General features: G+C 39.3%; 2 protein-coding genes and 1 long non-coding RNA gene across 3 annotated transcripts; 2 read left to right on the top strand and 1 right to left on the bottom strand.

The window, feature by feature from the left end:
- The first annotated feature begins 693 nt into the window (after positions 1-693).
- Positions 694-1,384, top strand: LOC143877937 (copper transporter 5.1-like). The gene has a single exon (XM_077380264.1). The coding sequence runs from the start codon at positions 768-770 to the stop codon at positions 1,188-1,190; it is 423 nt and encodes a 140-aa protein (XP_077236379.1). The 5' UTR covers positions 694-767; the 3' UTR covers positions 1,191-1,384.
- A 14,028-nt stretch (positions 1,385-15,412) lies between these two features.
- On the bottom strand, positions 15,413-22,776 carry LOC143877935 (linoleate 13S-lipoxygenase 3-1, chloroplastic-like). The gene is made up of 9 exons (XM_077380263.1): positions 22,220-22,776; positions 21,749-22,029; positions 20,600-20,837; positions 19,740-20,072; positions 18,362-18,447; positions 17,668-17,775; positions 17,263-17,564; positions 16,813-17,079; positions 15,413-16,328 (listed from the first exon to the last, which is right to left on the bottom strand). The coding sequence occupies exons 1-9, from the start codon at positions 22,590-22,592 to the stop codon at positions 15,572-15,574; spliced, it is 2,745 nt and encodes a 914-aa protein (XP_077236378.1). The 5' UTR covers positions 22,593-22,776; the 3' UTR covers positions 15,413-15,571.
- Positions 19,518-22,818, top strand: LOC143877936 (uncharacterized). Its single transcript, XR_013250838.1, has 2 exons — positions 19,518-20,165; positions 22,464-22,818. It is a non-coding gene; the product is annotated as an uncharacterized LOC143877936 (long non-coding RNA).
- Positions 22,819-24,271: the final 1,453 nt, after the last annotated feature.

Raw genomic sequence — 24,271 nt, 5'->3', positions numbered from 1 at the left:
GGAGACTCAGCTGACTCGTTGGCAGCCAATCGGCCTCATTGGTGGGAAAGCGCAAGTTCTAATGACGTGGTTATCCTTGGTTTTGACGAAAGGTATGCAAGGTGGAGCTCAGCTGACTCGTTGGCACCCAACTTTATCACTCTGTTTGGTAATATTTCGAACTTGCCCCTCATGTTTAGGTGAAATATCTGAACATGCCCAACCTAGTAGTATTCCAATGTAGTACAACTGTACAACTTCAGAGATTGTACTATTCGTATCCAGTGTAGTAGCCTAGCCATGTCCTCTAATACCGCATGTTTTGGTAAAGCCCCTTTTCTTTACATGGAATAACCAAAATACCCCTTATAAAAGCATAGGATCATCAAGACTTTTTATGTTACGTGTAGGGCAGACTAGATGAATGAATAGCTTGAATTTGGATTGTCCGATCTAAATATATCAGAGGGTCAGGATAGTTTGGCTGATAATTTTTTTGGTGGGGACCAACCAACAAACGAATGGTTTAGGTCAATCATCATACAGTAAGTGCAATTTTCTGGTCATGGCATCTCTTTGATGGGGTCCACCAAATAAAGGGTCCGGATCTCACTAATTTTAGCTAATAAACAACTGATGGCATCATTACAATTATGAAAACTGTCCGGGGCATTTTCAGACACTAAGAAAACTAAAATCTCTCCCCTTCATCTCTCTCGCCATTCTAACGTGTTTCTCCACGTTTAATCCCCCGAAAGCAATCTCTCTCTCTCTCTCTCTAGGAAAAGATGATGCATATGACCTTTTACTGGGGCAAGAAGGTGACTCTCCTCTTCGACTCGTGGAAGACCGATTCATGGCCGAGTTACGCTCTAACTCTCATCGCGGTTTTCCTCTTCTCCGTATTCTACCAATACATGGAAGATCGACGGCTCCGATTCAAGATCCTCGCCAGTATCAAACCATCGCCGTTGATCAATACTCCACTTCTTCTCCCCAGGCTCTACAACAACAAAAATTCTGCAAAATTCTCTGTTGCCTTACTATTCGGCGTAAATTCGGCCATCGGATATCTTTTGATGCTCGCTGTCATGTCGTTTAACGGTGGGATCTTCATCGCCGTCATCTTAGGGCTCACCGTCGGTTATCTCCTCTTCAGGATTTCAGATGAAGAGATCGTGGCCGTTGAAAATCCGTGCGCTTGTGCTTGAGAGATCAATTCGTGGTTATTCTCTCAATCCTATCTGTGCGATGTTTGTTTTTCGTTTCCCCTCGCTTTGTTTGAATATTTCTAGGTTTTCTATTTTATTTTTATTTTTCTCGTTATTTTATATGTATAAATTTATTGATTTTCATATGTGCAACTGTGTAAGTGTTTGCTGGAGTTATTTAATATTATGCGGTATTCCTTGTTATAATTGTAAAGGAAAAAATGCGTAGGAAATGGAATTATTGGAAAAATAAGAAAGGAGGCATTGAACTAGAAGAAAATTGATAATTTGAGCAAACTAAGCAGAAGCATAAAGAGGGAAAATCACATGGAATTTTCTGTATAGAATTCTGGCAGAAAAGAAAATTGAGATAAAACTTCTTGTAACTTGCTGAAGAAAATAAAAGGTTCGTTTTTTAAAGAAAATTGAAAGCTTTAATTTGAAGATTTGGATGTATAAAAGTTACCTTGGACTACAATCTGAAAAGCCCAGATTTCAATTTTGGGTGCACACGCAGTTGCATCCTTAGCTCTTAACATTCTACCTTTTAAACTATATATCACCATCTCTTCTACACCTGTAACCCTATGAATGATCTGAGAAACTTAGCAATTCAATGGGACAAACGAAACCCGTTTGGATACCTTCCATTTTGTATTTGGATTTGGAATTGAGTTTTGAATACAAATTGAATAGATCCGGCAGCTCATGTAGAGGGAGACAGAGAGGGAAGGGGATACTTCCTAGTGGAGGGGAGAGTTTGAGGAGCAAAGAGGTTGAATGAAACTCCCAGATCTGTGGATTTCCAATTTCTTATCTCCACAACAAACTTAGAAATCTGATTTTTTTCACTGTCAGTTGCTGAATTAGAAATCCAAGAATTTGATCCGATCCAAATTACAATGCAAAAAGGGCTGCAAATGTGAGAAATCCAAATCAAAATCTTCTCGGCATCCAAACGGGCCTAATGGCTAACAGAATTCAGCAAATTGCATTCACTAGCTAGACACATAACGAATTACAAAATACAAAACAAACTCAAATTGAAATGTGGGCCGGGGCAGCTATGGGCATAGGTTGTCCCTCATCAGAGCTTCCTTTAACGGACAAACTCAATCAGCATCTCCTTAAAAAGGCTGATTTGTACCAAAATTTGAGGTGACTTATTTCTGGGCATCCACACCTTCATGCTCTCTATCCTCAAATTTCTTGTCAACAATTTTGGCTCTGCTCATCATACCTATTCTACACATGCGTAAGCCGCTATGCCAAGTTGCCAACTCCAATTTCGAAATTGACTGTTTTTCCAATTCTTTCTGCACTTCATCTTTGACTCCTATAACGACAATGGCATATGGTCTCTCAAGAAGTTGGATGGGCCACAAGTTATTGATAGTAATGCAGGTAAAGAGTAGACATGCGAGTCAGTCAGCGCACCGGGCAGCCCAAAAGGCAAAGCCCAATAAAAAATTTACCTTTTCCAGATTCATCAATGTGAATGCAGAGAATACTGTTAGGAGCTTAGTTGTAATTCAGAGAAAAGAATGCAAGAACAACAAGAACTGTTGAGGAAGAAGAGAAAAGACAGAGTAATATTTGATATTTCAGAAAGAAACTTGCAAGAACAACAAGAACTGTTGAAGAAGAAGAGGAAGTAATGTATGATATTATTACAGAAAAAAAAAACTACACAGTTGGTTTCGAGGCACCAGAACCTCCCATTCAAGAAACAATTTCTACAGAATTTTCATATCCCCTCCTCCTCTGTTTTTTTTCCTTATTTATAGCCTATGTAAAAGCCTATGTAATAACCTATCTAATTCTAACTAACTTCCACAACTTCCTAACTGATTCTGTTATGCTTATTCTTTACATGTAATCCTTAAGCCTAGCTGGCACCTCTCTCTTTCTATTGCTGACTCTTCTTGCTGGTTGTGAATCTTCTTGGCTCGTTACAATTGCCCCCCAATGAAAATGAACCTTGCCCTCAAGGTTCAACTCCGGGTAATCATGCTTCAGAACTGAGAGATCCTCCCAAGAAGTAGCTTTGAGCGGTAGCCCATCCCCTTGGATTAGTAGCTGTTGAATTCTTTCACCCTTCCTCTGAATTATTCTCTGGTCAAGCACAGCGAGAGGTCGACAAAGGGGTTGAGTTCCTGTGGATAACTCAGGTAGAGTCATCTGTTGTATTGAAGGATCCCCAGTGAACTGTTTAAGTAGAGAAACATGGAAGACTGGATGAATTTTAGCCCCCTCCGGAAGCTGTAATTTGTAAGCCACTGTACCAATTCTCTTGATCACCATGTAGGGCCCATAGAATCGTCGGGCAAACTTGTTGGAGGTCCTCTGTGCGATCGAGGACTGCATATAAGGCTGAAGTTTGACAAGTACATAATCCCCTACGTCAAAGTGTTTTTCGCATCTGTGTCTATTGGCCTGATGTTGCATTCGCAGCTGGGCCCGGTGAAGATTTGCTTTTAGCTTCTGTAGAACAATATCTCTTTGTAACAACTCCTGATCCAAAGCTTCTAATTGTGAAGTTCCATACTCATATCGTAATATGGTAGGCGGTTTTTTGTTAAACACTGCCTCAAATGGAGTCATCAAAGCAGCGGACTGGAAAGCCGTATTGTACCAAAACTCAGCCCATGGCAGAAATTTCGTCCATTGCGTAGGGCAGTCACAGACATAACTTCTGAGGTACATTTCCAAGCAATGATTCAAAGCTTCAGATTGGCCATTGGATTGGGGATGGTAGGCACTGCTCATGGCAAGAGTAGTCCCCTACAATCGAAACAATTCTTGCCAAAATCGACTGAGAAAAACTGTATCTCTATCACTAACGATGGACTTGGGAATACCATGGAGTTTACATACATCTGTCACAAAAACTTGACCCACCGTTGTAGCTGTAATAGGACTTCATAAAGCACTAAAATGTGCATATTTGCTCAATCTATCGATAACCACCATGATGACTGTCTTACCAGACGAAATTGGAAGTGCTGTAATGAAGTCCATTGCCCAATCCTCTAAAATATGTTCTGGTATAGGCAAGGGTTGTAATAGATCTGCTGGTGCTCTGTGCTGAGATTTAGTTTGTTGGCAAATGATACATTAAGCCACAAATTTCTGGACATCCTTCTTTAAGCCTTGCCAGTGGAAATTGAGGGCTATACGAGCTATGGTTCGAGCCACACCTGCATGAGCACCAACTGGGGATGAGTGAAATTCCTGTAGCAGCTTTGTCTTCAACCCTGAATCAATTGGAATTACTATTCTTCCTTTACATAGTAACAGACCATGTCGCCAGGTATAAGCATTAGGAACGGCACTCTCCTTTTGTATCTCATTAAAGAGCTCTCTGATAAAAGGGTTAGAGGCATGCTCAAGCTTTAATTGATCCATTATGTCAAAGAAAGGCACTGACAATGCCATATACTGAGTGTCTAATGCAGGTTGTCTAGAAAGGGCATCAGCTGCCACGTTCTCTTAATGAATGTCATACTTAAATCCCATTAGCTTAGTCAGCCATTGTTGCTGTTCAGGAGTTTGAACGGTTTGATCCAGTAGGAGATTGGAGGCTTTTCTGGTCAGTTTGGATCACAAATCTCTGTCCTAGCAAGTATTGTCGCCATTTGTAAACAGATTCTGTGATTGCAAACATCTCCCTCACATAGGTGGAAGCTGACTTCATCTTTGAAGAGAGTTTCCTACTTTAGTAGGCAATTGCGTGACCATCTTGAGATAGAACAGCACCAATTCCGAAACCTGAAGCATCAGTCTCTAATACAAAAGGTTTCTCATAGTTAGGAAGAGCAAGGACAGGAGCTGAAGAAACCGCCCCTTTTTAATTCTCTAAATGCTAATTGGGCCTCCGTATTCCATGAAAACCCCCCCTTTTTAAGCAAATCAGTCATTGGATATGCTATGTGAGCATAACCCTTAATAACCGTCTATAATACCCTGTTAAGCCCAAAAATCCTCTCAGTTCTTTAACATTTTTAGGAGTTGGCCATTGAATAGTAGCAGCTACTTTGGATTGATCAACAACAACTCCTTTATCTGAAACGATGTGGCCCAAGTATTCCACTGAAGTTGTACCAAAAGAACATTTGCTCCTTTTTGCATATAACTCATTACTTAGCAGTATTTGTAAGGTTTGTCTGAGATGTGCTAAATGATCTTCCCACGATTTACTATAAACCAGAATATCGTAAAAAAATACTAAGATAAACGTCCGAAGAATTGGCCTAAACACATCATTCATCAAGGATTGGAATGTGGATGGCGCATTTGTAAGACCAAAAGGCATAACAAGAAATTCGTATAAGCCATCATGTGTCCTCAGTGCTGTCTTTGGTACATCATCTGTCTTAACTCTAATTTGATGGTATCCAGACCTCAAATCAAGCTTGGAAAAATACCTGGTTCCATGAAGCTCGTCCAACAATTCATCTACTGTCGGAATAGGAAACCTATCTAGAATTGTTATTGCATTTAGTGCCCTGTAGTCTACACAAAATCTCCATGTTCCATCCTTCTGTTTCACCAAGATTACTGGGGAAGAAAAAGGAATGTGACTTGGCTGAATGAATCCACTATCAAGCATTTCTTGGACTAATCTCTCTATTTCAGATTTCTGAAAATGGGGATACCTGTATGGTCTGACTTTAACTAGTACAGTTCCAAATTTCAGAGGAATAGCATGGTCATGTGATCTGATTGGAGGCAGGGATTTGGGCGCTGAAAACACGTCAGTAAATTTGTCCAGTAATTCTATTAAATCCTGATTAATAGTAAGATGGTTGTCAGCTAATTCGGGCTGAATAAGCTGTAATTGGAAACATAAATCCACCCCTGCTGTTGTAGTTAATCTTTTGAAGCTATGTAATTGCATAGGCTCCTCAGTGAGCCTGTTCTCTCCTTGTAAATGTATTTCCTTATATTGCCATTGAAAATCCATGGTAAGCCTCTGATAGTCAAAGATAATTGGGCCTAATAATTCTAACCATTGAACGCCCAATACAATGTCGGACCCCTTGAGTGGAAGAACAAATAGATCTACTTGGAATTTATGATTCTGCATAGCGAGAACAACATTCTTGCAGATTCCTGAGCATTCCAACCTTTCCCCATTACTAATCATAACCTGAAATGGCAAACCTTGAAGTATTGGAATCTGTAGATACTGCACCAATCTGTCTTGAACAAAATTATTAGAACTGCCCCCATTGATTAATACTACGATTTGACGCCCATTGATATTGGCCTTAACCGTCAAAGTTTTGGAATGAATCTGACCTGTTAAGGCATAATAAGAGATTTCTTGGTTCTTGTCAGACTTTTCAAGAACCTGATTGAGCCACAATGTATCGTCATCTCAATCCATTGTATCTGATTCTTGACACTCATCGTCATTACAAAATAAAAACAATTGCTTATTCTTGCATTTATGACCTGGATTGTATTTCTCATCGTAGGTATAACACAACCCCTTATCTCTTTTAACTTGTAATTCAGTAGCAGACAATCTTTTAATTGGGCCACTTTGTGGAATGAATTTGGGAACTGACGAAGAAGTACCCCCAGTCGAATTATCATTTATGGAATGAGATACAGAGAGAAAAGGAGTTTTGAAATTGGGTTTGTAGATAATCTTCTTGGCATCGTTAATTTTGTCTTCCACCGTTGTTGCTAAACCTATGGCTTGAGACAAAGAAGTAGGCAAATGAATTTGTACCTCATTACGGATTTCTTGTTTTAATCCATATACAAAACAATCGACTAAAAATTGAGAAGGTAGATGGATTGTTCGATTGGCTAAAGCATCAAATTCAGCTTGGTAATTCCCGACTGTAGAAGTTTGCATCAATTTAGCTAATTTACCTTGAGGATTATCATAAATGGATGGACCAAACCTGGTTTGCAGAGCTCCGGCGAGTCGATTCCAAGAATCAAAAGATTGTTCTCTCTCCATAGCTTGAAACTAATCGTAGGCCTTCCCATCCAAGTGAAATGAGGCTATTTCCAACTTCAATTCATCAACAGTATGATGGAATCGAAAAAACTTGTTAGCTTATGAGATCCAAGATGCAGGATCAATGCCTTCAAATTGAGGAAATTCCAATCTTAATTGTCTTGCAGAAAACCCCCCAAAGTTGTTCCCATCTCTTAGTCCATGATTTCCATCCTGCACTGCTTCTTGATTCTCATCTTGCGCCCCTGCAAGACGTTCCCCTTGTTCAACTCTTCTTGATAATTGATTCACTCTACCATCCAGAGCTGTTAGTTTATTGGAAATGTCTAGCAAAACATCTTGTTGCTCAATAGCTATTTCTTGGTGATTTTGTAATCTTGTTTCCTGTGGGGATGTAACTTCGATTAGTTTCTTGATGGCATCATCTAAGCTCTTCAAACTAGTATTCTCAGCCATGAGGTGAGAAGACAATGAAAGCACCAAATGTTAGGAGCTTAGTTGTAATTCAGAGAAAAGAATGCAAGAACAACAACAACTGTTGAGGAAGAAGAGAAAAGACAGTAATATTTGATATTTCAGAAAGAAACTTGCAAGAACAACAAGAATTGTTGAAGAAGAAGATGAAGTAATGTCTGATATTATTACAGAAAAAAAAACTACATAGCTGGTTTCGAGGCACCAGAACCTCCCATTCAAGAAACAATTTCTACAGAAGTTTCATATCCCCTCCTCCTCTGTTTTTTGCTTATTTATAGCCTATGTAAATAGCCTATGTAATAACCTATCTAATTCTAACTAATTTCCACAACTTCCTAACTGATTCTGTTATTCTTATTCTTTACATGTAATCCTTAAGTCTAGCTGGCACCTCTCTCTTTCTATCGCTGACTCTTCTTGCTGGTTGTGAATCTTCTTGGCTCATTACAAACACCCAACTAAGGAATTCCAGAACAAGTCTATCTTGTCCTCATTGAATCTTAATGGTCAAAATTTTATCCTGGGGATGTTGTGAAGTACTTGGCAAGGCAATGGTGTATCATTAACTGAACTTGCACATATGCTAGTTGATCTAGTTTTGGGTACAGGTTGTTCTGTAGCAGATCGAATAGAATGCTTGATGCTCAACATAGGGGGTGAGGTGCATTGAATCTCGAATTTTTCTGTTATCGCACATATAGATTCATTGAAAGAGAGTTAGCCCTTGAAGATCAGGATTGATATTGGCAAGCCGAGGGTGGAATCCACCTCTTTGGCTAGAAATTCACCAAAATCCAGTAGTAGCTATATTGCTCATGTTGTTTTGGAGCATTAGTGTCCTTCATTGATATTGATCAATACTTATCAACCTCCCCAAACCAGAAACTGATTTAATGAATTAGGCATGTTAGTCTTTGATGTTTGCCTCTTAATTTCTTCAGCAGTACAAGAAACTACAGTTCATGCCATGAATATGAAGCTGACCATGGACCAGGTAATTATGCCTTGACCAAATGCTTCAAGTTCAGTAAACCTAAACAGGACGAATTGAAGTGAAAGGACTTGTAATTGGTCTCAACCTGCCTCCATCTGGGTTTACCCATAAAAGGGTGTCAGGAATTTTCCACACCATGAACATAGCTACTGCAACAAATTAACTAGAAGGAGAAAATGCTCATTTTCTTATATATTTTAGTTTCGTGGAATCTGAAAGTGCCATCTCAATAGCTAATCCTTAATTTAAAGGCGTTTTTCATGTTCCATAAAACAGTATTATGGAACTCTTTGCTGTATTTCCTAGTTTTTGGGGAGGTGAGCAGATCAGAACAGGGTTTTGTCGTTGCGTATGGAAAAAAAATATTATTAAAAAAAATGGCATATTCTGTAATGGATGCTTTAAGGGCTTCAATATCAAACCTACCACTAATAAAAAATCATTTGCAGCTTTCAGGGAAATTCTAGCCACCTTGCTAGTATTTCCTTCCTCCTTTTTCTATTCATCAGAAGACCTTGTCAGCTTAGCTGTAGGAATTATTTATGATGTTCATTTCTTGTGAGAACCACAGAACTCAGAAAAAACTTTATGGCTTCTTAGTATTTATTTATGACCTGCTGCATTACTTGTGAGAACCGCTGAAAACCCATAAAACTTCAAGGCCTTTGGAATTCATTAACTACATCATTTCTAAACCTATTATAACTTTTATTTGCACATACGTATCTAACTTCAAAACCATTTTCATTTATGATTATATGCAAATAATTTTTTGAGATGTCCAAAGAGCTCCTTAGATATGCAAATAATTTCATATTAAAACGGGGCTGGAGAACTTGGTTACCAGAATAGGGTCTCTGGTGATGTTCGAGATCCTGTCTTAGGCTTTAATCTACTGTTATTCCTAATGTGTTGCCACTTGCCATCATCATGCTTGTGTGATTCTTTTATTTCGAATGTGACAAACTCTATACAATCTTTCTACAGAAGTTATGAGATCATTGCCGTGAGAAATCTATTGAATGCTTGAATTTTCAGATCCCATGGCCATTTAATTAGTATATATGAATAATTTTTGATTGCTCAGCTGACCTTACGTCTTACTCAAGGCTCTGTAAGCTCTTCTAACAACTTACAGGTCTGTGGAATTCCAAATAAGTAGTCTGTAATCAATCTACCTTTGACTACTCATGAGTTTTTGACAAGAGGTCTTTGCTCTCTTTAACATCTTTCCATACACTGGACTGGAGGCTGTGATTTCAGAAAGAGCTTTCCAAGAAGCCATGTTCGAATCATTCTTTGATCGGATATGCTAATTCAAATACCATTGTTTCTGGTCAGAAATCTCCATCCTATTTAACTGCAAAACTCAACAAACCTCCTTTGTCAACTGGTTTGCAAATGGCATCCAACCAAATATATGTAAGCAAGGGTGACCTCATTTTCAATCTACAACAATAAGACAGCATTCTTTGAATTTCATTTGAGGAACTTAAATGTACAAAATAAATAAACATACAAGAAGTACAGTTAATAGATCTCATGCTTCCATACTTAACTGTCAATTCCCTCTCCATCCACTGTTGTCAGTTTGAATGTGCAACCTACTTGCCTTGCTGTGCAAACTGCCATCTAAAAGGCCTTTCCATATTGCAGACTTCCTGTCTAAACACAAAATGGAACGAAATGCAAGCTGATTGCGCCCCCAAACTGACACTACAGGCTATTCCTTATTTTATATAGCAAGGGATGCGAGATTTCATGTCACAAATAAACGGAAAAGTAGAAGTAAACAGAAACCATAAGATAAACATTAAGATTTTACTTGGTTCAGTCAAGATGCCTACGTCTGTGGATGCGAACATGATCTTCTATGAGAAATCGAAATACAAAGATCACAATGAATTAACACAAAACCCACAAACTGCAACCATTTCCTTGCCCTCTCAACCAAGACTGGACGTGAGAGAAATCCGAGAAAAAATCCAAGTGAAAATCCCAAGAAAAAACCTCTCATTTGCCGTCATACCTTGATCGTATAATGAAAAGTACATTTTATAGATATCAACATTTTCATTTTTTTGATACCCGCATTCCTATCTTGTCTTTTCTATTTTAATTGGCTTGTAGGAGCTTTTTGGGAACTGTAATACCCTGTTGACAGCCCTTTAAGTACTAAAGGACAAGGAGCTACTGCCGAAATGCCAAAACACTAGTGCTGATATCATTTTCCTTTCCTAAAACCAAAAAATGAGTTCTTTCCATTTTTTTTTTTTCTTTCTTACCCTGATAAACAAGACACTCTCCCAACAACTAAGGCCATGTTTGGCGACCATGATTTTTTTTTTAATAGAATATTAGTTTCGCAAAGTGTTGAGAGAAGGGTACGGAGGGTGGAAGATGGAGAATTGAGACGGAGAGAAGATGGTGTGTAGCGGAAGATGGCTGTGTAGTGGCTGAAAAATAAGGATAACAAAAACTCTTTCTTGCTTAGTTTTTTCCCCTCTATTTTACAGCCACTTCTCACCTTCTCCTCACTCATGCCCTCTCAATTCTCTCCCTATTCCACTTCTCACCTTCTCCTCACTCATGCCCTCTCAATTCTCTCCCTATTCCACTCCTCCAGCACTTGATAAACTAATATTCCTTGGAAAAAAACTTTTATGGCTGCCAAACATGACCTAAGTAACAACCCGAGACAGTGAAGCCAAGTTTTGCAATTGAGAAAAGAGAAGCTTTGAAATTGAAAGTTTGTGTCGACTCACAATAAATTCTTTTATGGTGTTATTGTCTCTAATCTGGTACATGTGACACAAGTGTAGATGATCTAGATCACTGTTTCAAAATGTGGATGTGAACCAAAACACAGACATGCGAATGCAAAACCTAGTCAGACTTAATCTAGACTTAATGTGGTTCGCACTAGTCGGTTGATCCGGTCATAACTAGTGCTCACAGTCAAGTAGTTGGTTGATCCGGTCATGACTTGGGAGATTCAATAGAAATTTTAATTGTCTTGGTAGGAAAATAGGGGATTCAGACTAACTAGGCCAAGGCAAAAGGGAGTTGACTCGGGTGATTTTGTGGATTCAGACTGACTAGGCCAGCACTTGATAAACTAATATTCCTTGGAAAAAAACCTTTAATGGCTGCCAAACATGACCTAAGTAACAACCCGAGAAGGTGAAGCCAAGTTTTGCAATAGAGAAAAGAGAAGATTTGAAATTGAAAGTCAATAAATCCTTTTTGGTGTTATTGTCTCTAATCTAGTACATGTGACACAAGTGTAGATGATCTAGACCACTGTTTCAAAATGTGGATGTGAACCAAAACACAGACAGGCGAATGCAAAACTTAGTCAGACTTAATGTGGTTCGCACTAGTCGGTGGATCTGGTCATAACTAGTGCTCACGGTCAAGTAGTTGGTTGATCCGGTCATGACTTGGGAGATTCAATGAAAGTTTTAATTGTCTTGGTAGGAAAATAGGGGATTCGGACTAACTAGGCCAAGGCAGAAGGGAGTTGACTCGGGTGATTTCGAGGATTCAGACTAATTAGGCCAGCACTTGATAAATTAATATTCCTTGGAAAAAAACCTTTAATGGCTGCCAACAGGACCTAAGTAACAACCCGAGAAGGTGAAGCCAAGTTTTGCAATTGAGAAAAGAGAAGATTTGAAATTGAAAGTTTGTGTCAACTCACAATAAATCCTTTTTGGTGTTATTGTCTCTAATCTGGTACATGTGACACAAGTGTAGATGATCTAGTCCACTGTTTCAAAATGTGGATGTGAACCAAAACACAGACAGGCGAATGCAAAACTTAGTCAGACTTAATGTGGTTCGCACTAGTCGGTGGATCTGGTCATAACTAGTGCTCACAGTCAAGTAGTTGGTTGATCCGGTCATGACTTGGGAGATTCAATAGAAGTTTTAATTGTCTTGGTAGGAAAATAGGGGATTCAGACTAACTAGGCCAAGGCAGAAGGGAGTTGACTCGGGTGATTTTGAGGATTCAGACTAATTAGGCCAGCACTTGATAAACTAATATTCCTTGGAAAAAAACCTTTAATGGCTGCCAACAGGACTTAAGTAACAACCCGAGAAGGTGAAGCCAAGTTTTGCAATTGAGAAAAGAGAAGATTTGAAATTGAAAGTTTGTGTCAACTCACAATAAATCCTTTTTGGTGTTATTGTCTCTAATCTGGTACATGTGACACATGTGTAGATGATCTAGACCACTGTTTCAAAATGTGAATGTGAACCAAAACACAGACAGGCGAATGCAAAACCTAGTCAAACTTAATGTGGTTCGCACTAGTCGGTTGATCTGGTCATAACTAGTGCTCACAGTCAAGTAGTTGGTTGATCCGGTCATGACTTAGGAGATTCAATAGAAGTTTTAATTGTCTTGGTAGGAAAATAGGGGATTCAAACTAACTAGGCCAAGGCAGAAGGGAGTTGACTCGGGTGATTTCGAGGATTCAGACTAACTAGGCCAGCACTTGATAAACTAATATTTCTTGGAAAAAAACCTTTATTAATGGCTGCCAAACATGACCTAAGTAACAACCCGAGAAGGTGAAGCCAAGTTTTGCAATTGAGAAAAGAGAAGATTTGAAATTGAAAGTTTGTGTCAACTCACAATAAATCCTTTTTGGTGTTATTGTCTCTAATCTGGTACATGTGACACAAGCTTAGTTATAAATTCCGTTCCGGTCGCCGTTCCGTTTTGGCTACCGGAACGGAACGTTCCGGTGTTCCGGCCGTTTCATTCGGCATTCCGGTTGAAAAAAATAGTTAAAAATATGAAAAAAATCCTAAAAAATTAGAAATTGTTAGACAAATATAAGAAACACTTAAATGAACTAAAAGACATATTTATTACTTAAAAACCAAAGTTTAATACAACTAAGACATAAAAAAGTAGAACATAGAAGAGCAAAAGCCAAATACATAGTGCCAGCTGCCAGCCACATCTCATATCATCTCTAAATCTAAATCAAAATGGTGGTGAATCTGGTTGAGGATCATCATACTCAACCGACTGGTAGCCCTCATCATCGCCGTCACCACCACCTCTTGGAGGAGTGTCCTCAAGGTTTGCGTCCTCGTCCTCGTCGTCGGCCGCATCAACTCTAGAAGGCGCTTCATTGTGGATTTATGTAATTTTTTGGATTTTTTTTTATTTCGAATTTTTTGGAAAAAGACGAAAAATGCCCTCCCAACAACTATAAAACGGTCATAAAACAAGGGCAAATCTGTAAAAAAAAACAGTCCCCAACAGCTATAATGGCATTTCTGTAATTTTTTGGATTTTTTTACTATTTTATTTCGAATTTTTTGGAAAAAGACGAAAAATGCCCTCCCAACAACTATAAAACGGTCATAAAACGAGGGCAAATCTGTAAAATACACTCTCCAACGGCCTTAATGGCATTTTTGTAAATTTTTTTGAATTTTTTCGATTTTTTTTGAATTTTTCCGCATTTCCGGCCGAAACAGTGAATTCCGGCCATTCCGACCGGAACGGAAAATATGCCCATTCCATTCCGGAACCGGAATTCCGGTCCGTTCCGGCCGGAACGGAACGGAATTTATATCTAAGGACACAAGTGAAGATGATCTAGACCACTGTTTCAAAATGTGGATGTGAACCAAAACACAGACAGGCGAATGCAAAACCTAGTCAGACTTAATGTAGACTTAATGTGGTTCGCACTAGTCGGTTGATCCGGTCATAACTAGTGCTCAAAGTCAAGTAGTTGGTTGATCCGGTCATAACTTGGGAGATTCAATAAAAGTTTTGATTGTCTTGGTAGGAAAATATGGGATTCAGACTAACTAGGCCAAGGCAAAAGGGAGTTGACTCGGGTGATTTCGAGGATTGACATGTGGAGTTTTGAAACAGTAGTCCATTTTGGGTGAACTAACCCTATAAAATCACAACAATTGGATGACTGACCATCTTATCTACGGATTCTCTATGGACAACTTGAAGGAAAAAAAGGTCAGACCGTCATTTATCTAATGGTGAGGATCGTATGGCCAGTGTATTTTTGTGTTCTAGATGGTGCTGATCGATGTATGTCCTCGATCACGATGGATGTATTGGATCTTGTACATGCATGACTCGTATACCTAGAGGCTTCTCAATAAGCTTTTTAGTAAGGCTCATTTTTTGCCTCTCAACAATGAGGATTGTTGATGGGGTTTGAGCCTTTAGCTCGACCGGTTAAGGCTTTGTTCTTTAACCTCAATGTCAGAGGTTCGATCCCAGCTTACTTCCCAAAAGAAAAACAATGAGGGTTGTAAGAAAGAAGACACAAGTAACCAAAAATCATCCTCTAAATGGAAAATTATGAGATGGATCCAATTGCATGCGTAGCATCTTGGCTCCTCGCATAAACATATGCCATTAAGATATTAACTGTATTATAATGTGCTTTAAAATGGATTAATTTGAATTAACCCTGTAAGATCATCAAAATAATCGGTAGACAAACTGGCCAAAGGACTAACTAAAAATTTGTTTTACACTCATTTTATGCAGGAAATAGAGATTTAATGAAAATAATGAAGAGTAAAACTATAGTTTTACAAGTATTGATAAACTGCAGTCAACAGAAATTCATAATTAAAGAAAATTACACGTGAAATTTTAACTTACTGGTTAATAAGTGGTTCTTAATGACTAGGTGAAACCGTGAAAGATATTTCACTAATTAAAAATTCATTGGCAAAAATACCTAGTATATATGAAGGAAGCAATGGTCATGAACAACATTTTAATTATATTAGCTCTCATGCCATTGTCATCATCTACACTTTACAACTATGTGTCTAATCTTCCATTTACAGTAAGAAATAATAAAATATAGTTGGGTCCAAAAAAGAACCCGCCTGGGCTGGACCCGGATCCTTGTTTCATCAAATAGATACACTGTTGGGCACACCTTTCCCAGTCACTCCCGGCTCAGAGCTGGGCACCAGAAGCTCATAAGGGTGCACACCGGCTCCACACCGATTCCTCAGCTTTGGCTCCGCATTTCTCCTCTCTATCGTCTCCTCGATCCTCCTCACCTCCGCCGAGAATTCAAAGAATGCCTCCACAATGTCGGCATCTCCAGTCCAAGTGGACGGCTGTGATCGCTCCCCGATGTACTCTTCATCGGCTGAGTGTGTAGATAGTGTGTCCACCACTGCCATAAACTTGGTCGCTTGTAAAAGGCTCGGCAACGCCGAGAAAAAGAACCGCTGGGGATCGGCGAGGAAATTCAAGTACTCAGGGTCTTTTTCGTCGGGAATTAATCGGCGCATGAGTGGCGGGCGGTTTGGGACATAGCCTCCTAATGGGTATTGGCCGAAGTTTAGTGCCGCGTGCTGGGCTGAAGCAAGCCAGATTAGGGTAGTTAAGATGGAGACTAGGTCCTCTGGGTTGGCTAGGCGGGGCCACCATTTTTCGTGGCGCTTATCGGCGTGGCCCACGTTGATTGACTCCCAGTACCAGGCTTGTAGCTCTGTGTCGTTCCGGATCCGATCGGAGTCCGGGTAGTAGGCCTGGACATAGGTTCGGACCCAGTTCTCGATAGCTGACCAGATTAGTAGGCCGTCATTGGCGTAAGGGTAGTCTTCTATGAGTAGCTTTAAACCATGGGGCTTTGTCGGGTCCTCGATTGCAATGCCCCTGTATGGAAAGGAACATCAAAGAAAGATGAGACATGTAATTTAATCACTTTATCGAGGTTTTTTTGTCGTTTTCTGAAATGACAGAAATACCCAGAGGATGAGGAACATAATTAAGTCACTTTGTTGATGTTTTTTGTCATTTTCCTAAAACGACAGAAATACAGCTATTCATAAAACAAATGGGAAATGATATCAGCACAACCATATTTTAATATTTGCGCTCTAACCCATCTTGTCTTTTATTACTTAAAGAGCTGTCAAGGGTTATTACATTTCCGAAAAAGCTCTCACAAGCAAATTAAAAAAGAAAAGACAAGCTAGGTTTATGCAATTATTAAAATATGATTGTACTGATATCATTTTCCTACAAATTATGAGGGGTCTTGTCATTTTATAAAATGTCAGAAATACCCTTATTCATAATACAAATGCCATTACAAATTATGAGAAAAAAAACACGGTTAAGATGCAAGGGCACAAACCTTCGGATGAGATCAGCAGGCAAGCCCTCCAAGTCGAAGCGCCAATGGTCACGATAAGCGTTCACACTTATGTCCATGCAGTACTGGCCCGGCGTGAAACAAGATTCGATGACACCGTCGGCATTGATGAGTACTTGCCGGGCGATTGCGTTTATTTCCAAGTTGTATCTCATGTGGGGATCAAGAAGCTTAAAGATTGGGTGCATTGCACTAAGTTGCCGGTGCGCTGCTAGTATAAATGGTTCCATGCACGCATGTGTGCGCAACCTATATCCATGCAAAAAAAAAAAAAAATCAATTTTCTTCAAGAGGGTATTTTGGTCAATTCAATTCTCAAGCTAAACCTCACAGGCCTTTACCTTTTGGGGCAGACAAAAATGTGGGGTGCCCCAACATATGCATATGCTAAGGCCAGTAGAGAGTAAAAGGCATTTTAGTCATTTTGCTTACCAGTGATTGGCAAGTTGATGAACTCCAGCGTCGTTAGAGCAGACGTGGGCCTTGGCGAGTTGCCAGAGCCAAGAGGTGGTGGCGTCATTAGGTGGGGTGAGGACGCGCTTCGACGGAGAATTGGGCAACAGTGGTGAGAGGCTGAGCTCAATCGCGATCGGCTTTAGAGTCCCCAATGGCGTAAGGAAGAATAGAGTGCGAGTTCCGTATGCTTTCCGGCCATCCTGTGCATTTATCCGGTCGAGAAGTGGGACATAGATGTCATGGTAGTCTACTATAAACAGCTTGTTCTCATCCATGGCCTAGAAGAAGGAGAAGTTTGTCAATTTACAAAATCTTAAGGACATATCTGTCAATTTTGATATAGAATGAAGAAGAGGTTAAGATCAAATATCGCAGAATTACCTGTTGTACGGACATCCCATTGAGATGGCCGATGATGTGTTCTTCTTTGATGGCTGATTCAGGTGGGCCGTAGATCGCGGGATCGAGTTTGCTTACAGGTGGGAAAACCTGAGGGGGGGGAAATCGTGTTATTTTTATTTATTTGACTCTTTTTTTCAATTAAAATTAGAAAATGGAAGAGCATGGGACATATATGTATCAATAAAGGGTAATGTGGTCATTATAAAAAAGATTTAGCTGTGATTTGAGTAAAAAGGTTTGGTGGTCCACTGGTCCTTCTAGACGTCCTACCAATGATAGCTCAGAGGACCTAATTATTAAGTGGTCCCTTTTTATCAAGGTGGCAAACGTGCCGGGCCGGGCAGGCACTTCCCTACCAAATTAGGCCCGGATAGGCCCATGGGTCGGGCACGGCACGGAAGGGTTCATAGCCCATGCCGGGCCGGGCCGAAATCCTCGAGGCTAGGCACGACACGGCCCGCAGCCAGCCGTGCCGTCACTGTAGCCATTCGTGCCGTGCCTTGCCAGGCCGCGGGCCGTGCCACCTTGACCTTTTTATGCTAAAATAGCACCACAAAAGAGCTTGAAATGAAGAGAGGGGTGGAACAACTAAAATAAGGGTAGCAATGACAGCTCATTTTGAAATGACCAATTTGCCTCCTACCTACTGTAAAATTGGATCTTATGAACATACCTCAAGCTTCTGGATAGTGACAGGGTTAATGCCTGCCAGCGTTTGTCGTGCGAATTCATCGTCCCTTAGCCAAGCATGCTTGTCCTCTGCGTGTTTTAAACAAAAAAAACAGTTAATATCCCAAAAACAAGTAGTAAAAAAGAAAGAAAGACCTCATTTTGGACCAAAAGACCCCCTCATACCTATGTAAATGATATTTCCAACCCTATTTGTCTGTATTTTACTGGAAGTATCTTTATTTTCAGAAAGGACAGACAAAAGGAGTATTTATGATAAAAAACCAGGAACATGAGGTGGTGGAAAATGTTGACAGGGGGGTGGAAATATCATTTCACCATATGTATAATAAAGGTGACAAGTGATATCTAATAACGCACCAAACATATGAAGGTGCTGTCATGGCGGTGGTCCATAACTCATCTCTTTAACAGGCTGAGGTATTAAGAATGATCCCACCTCTTCCTTTCTAGTTTCTAGTCTCTGTATGAGATTTATGAATGTTGGTTGCCCTTAAATGCCACTACCTAATTCCATTTATCCCTAAAATGCCGCTGCAATGTTTCTTAGCGGGTCTCCCACCACGTGTGATCACCAAGTCCATGTATATGAGATGAATGAAAGAAAAGCTCTTACAAAAAGCTTCCACAGTGGAAGCTCTTTGTCAGATAGTGACCCATGACAGGACACCCACAAAATTCATTCACGTGGGTAGCGTCTGGTAAAAGAAGATTAAAAGGAGCATTTGAATGGGTATGAAAATGACCAAAATACTCTTAGGCCATGTTTGGCAACCTTGAAAAAATATCTATTCGTGAGTTCATCTGTGAGAGAGGAGCTGAGAAGAAAAGGAGGAGAAGAAAAGGAGGAGGAGAGAATTGAGTGGGTCTCTATCTGGTCATCATGCATGATAGAGCCAATCATACAAAGATATCTTATGCCCCCTTTGTTTTGAATTCTGAGAATTGATTTTAAGTTCAAAACTGATTATTGAACTCAAAATTATGTTTAAATTCGAGTCCAATAATCAGTTTTGGACTCAAAATTGATTCTCAAAATCCCAAACAAACAGCGCGGATTTTGAGTCTAAAACTAATTACTGATTTTGAGTATCTTGAAAGAGATTAATCCGTATACGGGACCACGCAAGTTGGGGAACACCACTACTCGACCTTATTGGATGGGTATGTTAGGCACCTATCCAATACGGCAAAAGCTCCAGAGCTGATGGAATGTGCTAGGTTAAGTCCCTTTAAACCTGTCCTATTCCAGGCTGGTTCCCAACTAGTCCATACCTCCTGATATTATGTGAAATGTCTCACCAGCTGAAGATTCAAACAAAAATTAACTAAGGAAAACAAGTGTAGAAGTAATTGCTTACTATATATGATGCTTGGAGTGTCGTATTTGAGTAGGCCCTTGCTGGACTCTTGTAACTTGGTGACGATCTTAGGCAACGGGAGCTTCTTCATAAGCTCGTCCTGCAACCCAAAATTAAGGAGGAGGCCTTCTTTGTAAAGGCGGTCAATGTCCGAGAAGCCCCTGAAGTCATGGTGCTCACTGGAGATTGAGGCGATGAGGGACGGTATCAGGTTATGGAGCACCCCCTTCAGCCTCTTCATAGAGAATGTGTCTTGCTTAGTCTCCTCGAAGGCTTCGTCTCGTGGAACGTACATAGGCAATGGCTTCTCCACCCTGCTCTCTGCTAGTATGTCTGTGACACAATTGGAAACATGGGTACTTTAGACATTTTATGCATTTAGGGGATGGGTAGCTTTGTCATTCCCCTTTGACCATTGAATAACAGGTAGACAAAAAGGCTGTTACCTATTCAACATGTTTATATGTGACTAATTTAAAACCTATGTTAAATTCATAATGATAAAAGCATACCAGGGATGCATTTGGGTGTATACTAAATTGCAATATGGACCTTTCTAACTCTATAAAGTTTGTATAAAGAAAAGGCCCAAATTGCAAATACTAAATTGCAATGTGGACCTTTCTAATTCTATATTACAATTTGGGTAAAAACTGTAATATGTGAAGGTCCAAATTGAAACACCCAAAGGCCCCACACCAAATCTCAATTTGGGCCTTTTTACATTGCAGTTTATGTGTAAACTCCAATCTAGGAAGACCCAAATTGCAACACACAAGTGCCTACACAAAATCGCAATTTGGGTGTTTTAAATTGCAATTTGGAATGCATCATATGGCCTTGGAGACAATCAGACAGACCTGTATCAGTTGGAAGGCGTCCCGTTCTGCATCGTCTTGGGTAGGGGAGATCTTCGCCCCCTAGAATTGGCCTAGAAAACTCAATTCCTCTGTCTGGGTTCCCCAAATCGTTGTAAGTATCATAATCATATATCCTATCAGACAGCTTCCTAACGCCCTTTCCATCTCCTCTCAGCTCTTTCAGCTCCTTCTCTCTCAGCTCTTTCAGCCCCGCAGGCGTCTCAGATGGCAGATATGGCTGTTCCAAACCAAAACCCATAAAAAATTTATTATAATTGAAATCTAGAAAACCCTTCTCTAACTATGTTAGAATAGATAAGATCTCACAAGATCTGACCATTTGGATTGATTTTTTATTAGATTAGGCAACTAGACCTGATTAGGGAGTTAGGATCATTCTTATCTTTATATCACTGTATTTAATTCCTATGCACTGATTAGGGATCACTGTATTTGATTCAAGATTAGTGAAAACCTTTCTTATAAAATTAAGATTAGGACACTTTGGTTGGCACAAAATTATGGAGTTGAAAAAAAAAAAAATCAATTTTACACATTTTGTAATATTTTCTACAACAAAAATTGGTGGAATATACAACTGGAATGCTGTTAGAAGCTAATGAATTGCCTGGAAACAACTGCTTAGCAAAAATTCAACTTAAAGGAAATTTGGGTTGACATTGAAAGTTTGAATTGAAAAATAGAGTGAAAAGTTGGCAGTTTGTGACAAATTTATTAAAGTTAAAAAAAAACAAAAGAGCAAACTAAAATCAGGCCAACCAATTCTCTTGTCAGATTGCCCAAATGTTATTTATAATAGCATATTGCCTTAGAATTCCATTTTATTAAATTAAAAAAAGTCTACTTTGACTAAAATAATTCATAGTTGTGACAAAGTCACAAAATAGTTTTATGCTTAAAGCTCTATGTCATTAAACAATAAAAGAACAAAAAAAGGGAAAATCACAAGAAATTTCAGGAACATGATTTAGCTTCTCTTTAAAGGGATTAAACATTAGAAAATTTGGGTTGACATAGGATGGTTGAATTGAACCAGAAAATAAGAATTTGAATGGTACTGTAGTGACTATATAATTTTATTGGAAAAGAAAATTAACAAAAAAAGAGAGGAAGAATTGAGTGAATTACCTTGTTACTGAAGAAAATCCTCTTCCCGGGATGATCTTTCGTGGTTTGAACCCATGAATTGCACGCGAAATGAACGGGACCGCACGCGAACCCTTCCACAACTATGCTCTCTAAGTAGAACTCTCTCTGGTGCTTGTTACTTACAGTGATGGCGCCTGGTACTCCAAAGCTTGAATCAACTGCGAATTCTGCGGTGTACACAACCCGCTCGGCTTTAAGATTAGCCTTCTTTAACCAATCTCTAAGCACGGCTTCTTTGCTCTTCTTCGCCATGCTTGTTCCTTCAAAAAGAAACTCCAATTAATCCAAATCTCAACAGAAAATACACAAACACCAAAAACAACCAAAACCCAGAGATGAAAGGCCTCAATATCTGATAATATCAAAAACCCATAAAGAAAAATGGCTACTACCCCAATCAATATGAGCACTGACAAGTTCTAAAAAAGAACATAAAGGAATATGTCTTACTTGGATTGATTTCAGTACTAACAAGCTCTAGAACAACATTCCTCCCTATGCTATCTGACAAAGCATCCAAGTTCTTTACAATTGTTTCTCTGAGATCTTCCTTGTGCTTCTTCTTAATTGTCACCACAGCTCTCACCTTAAATTTCACTGGCTTCTCTGAAATGGATTTCACCACAAAATTCTCACTAATTGCTGCAACAGGTGTTCTGACAAGCTTTCTATTATTAAACCTTCTCTTATCCAGGCTGATCAAAGCAGGGGAGAAAAAAAGCTTGTTTTGATGATGATGAGAAAGAAGAAGAGATCTTGATGAAGGAATTAAACTAGATTTTTCCACAAGAAAAGAACCCATGATCTCTTTAGTCCCGGCCATTCGTATGAGTTTGTTGGAGAGAAATAAAATTAGGGGGAAATAGAGATTTTAATTCTCCTTTGTGGGTTTGTAGAGAGATTGTTAAGGTGTGGGAATATGAGGAATAGAGTCGTGTATATTTATATGTAAGAGAGAATGGTGAAAATGGGGCTTTTGATGGCTGGTACTGGTTTACACCGTCCACACGTTTTTTCTATTTTGTTCAATCTTCATTTTGTTTACGAGTGAGTCAAATGATGTTTCAAGCAGCGACGCGGTTGAGGCAAGAGGGGCGAAAGTGGGAATTTCGTTTTTAATTTTTTTCTATTTTGAACACCTTTTGTGTGCCCATATCTTTTCTTAAAATGGCAACTAAGTATACGCACTGAATGAGAAAAAGATACTGCAATTAAATTAAAGCGACCAAAAGGAAAATGCTTAAGGTCTATTGGGACCCATTTTGACTTTCTGCTGAAGTTGTATTGGGTTGGAGAGATGTAAAAGGGACTTCTTTTATTGAGTAGATAATTTAGAATTTATTTGACTTTAGACTTTATTTGATTTTGCACTTCAAGAAGTTGAAATTGTTTTAGAGCATGGTTTTATATAGATAAGTGATATTTTAGCCCCTTTTTCTTCCCATGGCCACTCTCCTCTAGTCTATTTATGTCTAGTCTATTTACACTACAAGGGGATGGCCACATTTCCGGTTTCAATATAGCAATATATCATGGAATATATAGATAAATAATGGTATATATAGGAGGCAGGGGTGACGGCACTTGTAAGGGAAGGGGGGCAATTGCCCCTCTTAATTTTTTGGGAAAGAACAAATATACCTTTATTGGTGAATGTCACCGAATGCAGAAAACAGATGAAAGGGCACCCCATTGGTGGTTGTCACTGAATCCATTTATTGTTCTTTGACTTATACAAGTTATAAATGCACATTGGTCCCATTCCACCAGTGGGGTTTGCAAGAGAATTTAACATTCCACTTTTTGACGAATGATAGACTGAAGGGCGCCCTTGCAAAAACCAGCTCCAAGGGCGCCCCCATTGGTCCAATCTTAAGAAAGTGATCCAGTTTCTCACTTTCTTAAGATTGGACCAATGGAGGCGCCCTTGTAGCTGGTTTTTGTATGCCGCACTTCATTCTATCATTCCTCACTTGAATATGTTTTGTTCTCCGGAACAAGATTGAAATATATAGCCAAGGGCATTTTAGCCGAAGTGATGTTTACGCCGCTGGTGATGGAATATATAGAGGGTTTTTTTTGGAAACTATAATATTACTTTCATTTGTTTGGAGAAAAAAAATTACTATAATTTTTGCCCCCCTTGTGCAAAATTTCTGGCATCGCCCCTGATAGGAGGGGTCTGATTTACTGATATATCATAAATATTTTAGAATAGGGAAATGATATCATCCCCCCGCCTTCTCCTCCCCCCTCGCCCTAACGGTTTCTGTGAGAATGGTTCACTGGTTGAGGTAGTTTCACCTCGACTCATTATATTAAACATGTATTTTTCCATCGTGGTTCTTTTTTTATATGTGGAAAATTCTTTTTGAAAAGTTTTCCCCCAACATTTCCAGCTAGTAATTCGTTACATTTCTTTTCCGTCTTGTTTTTCCTAGTAGAATAAGTTAATCTGGTTGATGGCAAAGAATAACCTTAATTTTCCGTGATACTATAAGA

This window comes from Tasmannia lanceolata, unplaced genomic scaffold, assembly GCF_043159265.1.
Source record: "Tasmannia lanceolata isolate RefF3 unplaced genomic scaffold, GAP_Taslan_0.1 ptg000005l, whole genome shotgun sequence".
In the NCBI taxonomy this organism is placed as follows: domain Eukaryota; kingdom Viridiplantae; phylum Streptophyta; class Magnoliopsida; order Canellales; family Winteraceae; genus Tasmannia; species Tasmannia lanceolata.
Note: the sequence above shows the minus strand (reverse complement) of the source record. Positions and strands in the feature narration are given on the sequence as shown.

Bases quoted from the DNA above. Each gene is read 5' to 3' on its own strand.
- LOC143877937 (XM_077380264.1), top strand. From the start codon at position 768: ATGATGCATATGACCTTTTACTGGGGCAAGAAGGTGACTCTCCTCTTC.
- LOC143877935 (XM_077380263.1), bottom strand. From the start codon at position 22,592: ATGGCCGGGACTAAAGAGATCATGGGTTCTTTTCTTGTGGAAAAATCT. The intron at 22,030-22,219 runs GTAAGACATATT...TTCTTTTTGAAG, and splicing joins TAGTACTGAAATCAATCCAA to GAACAAGCATGGCGAAGAAG. The intron at 20,073-20,599 runs GTCTGTCTGATT...ATTGTGTCACAG, and splicing joins ACGCCTTCCAACTGATACAG to ACATACTAGCAGAGAGCAGG.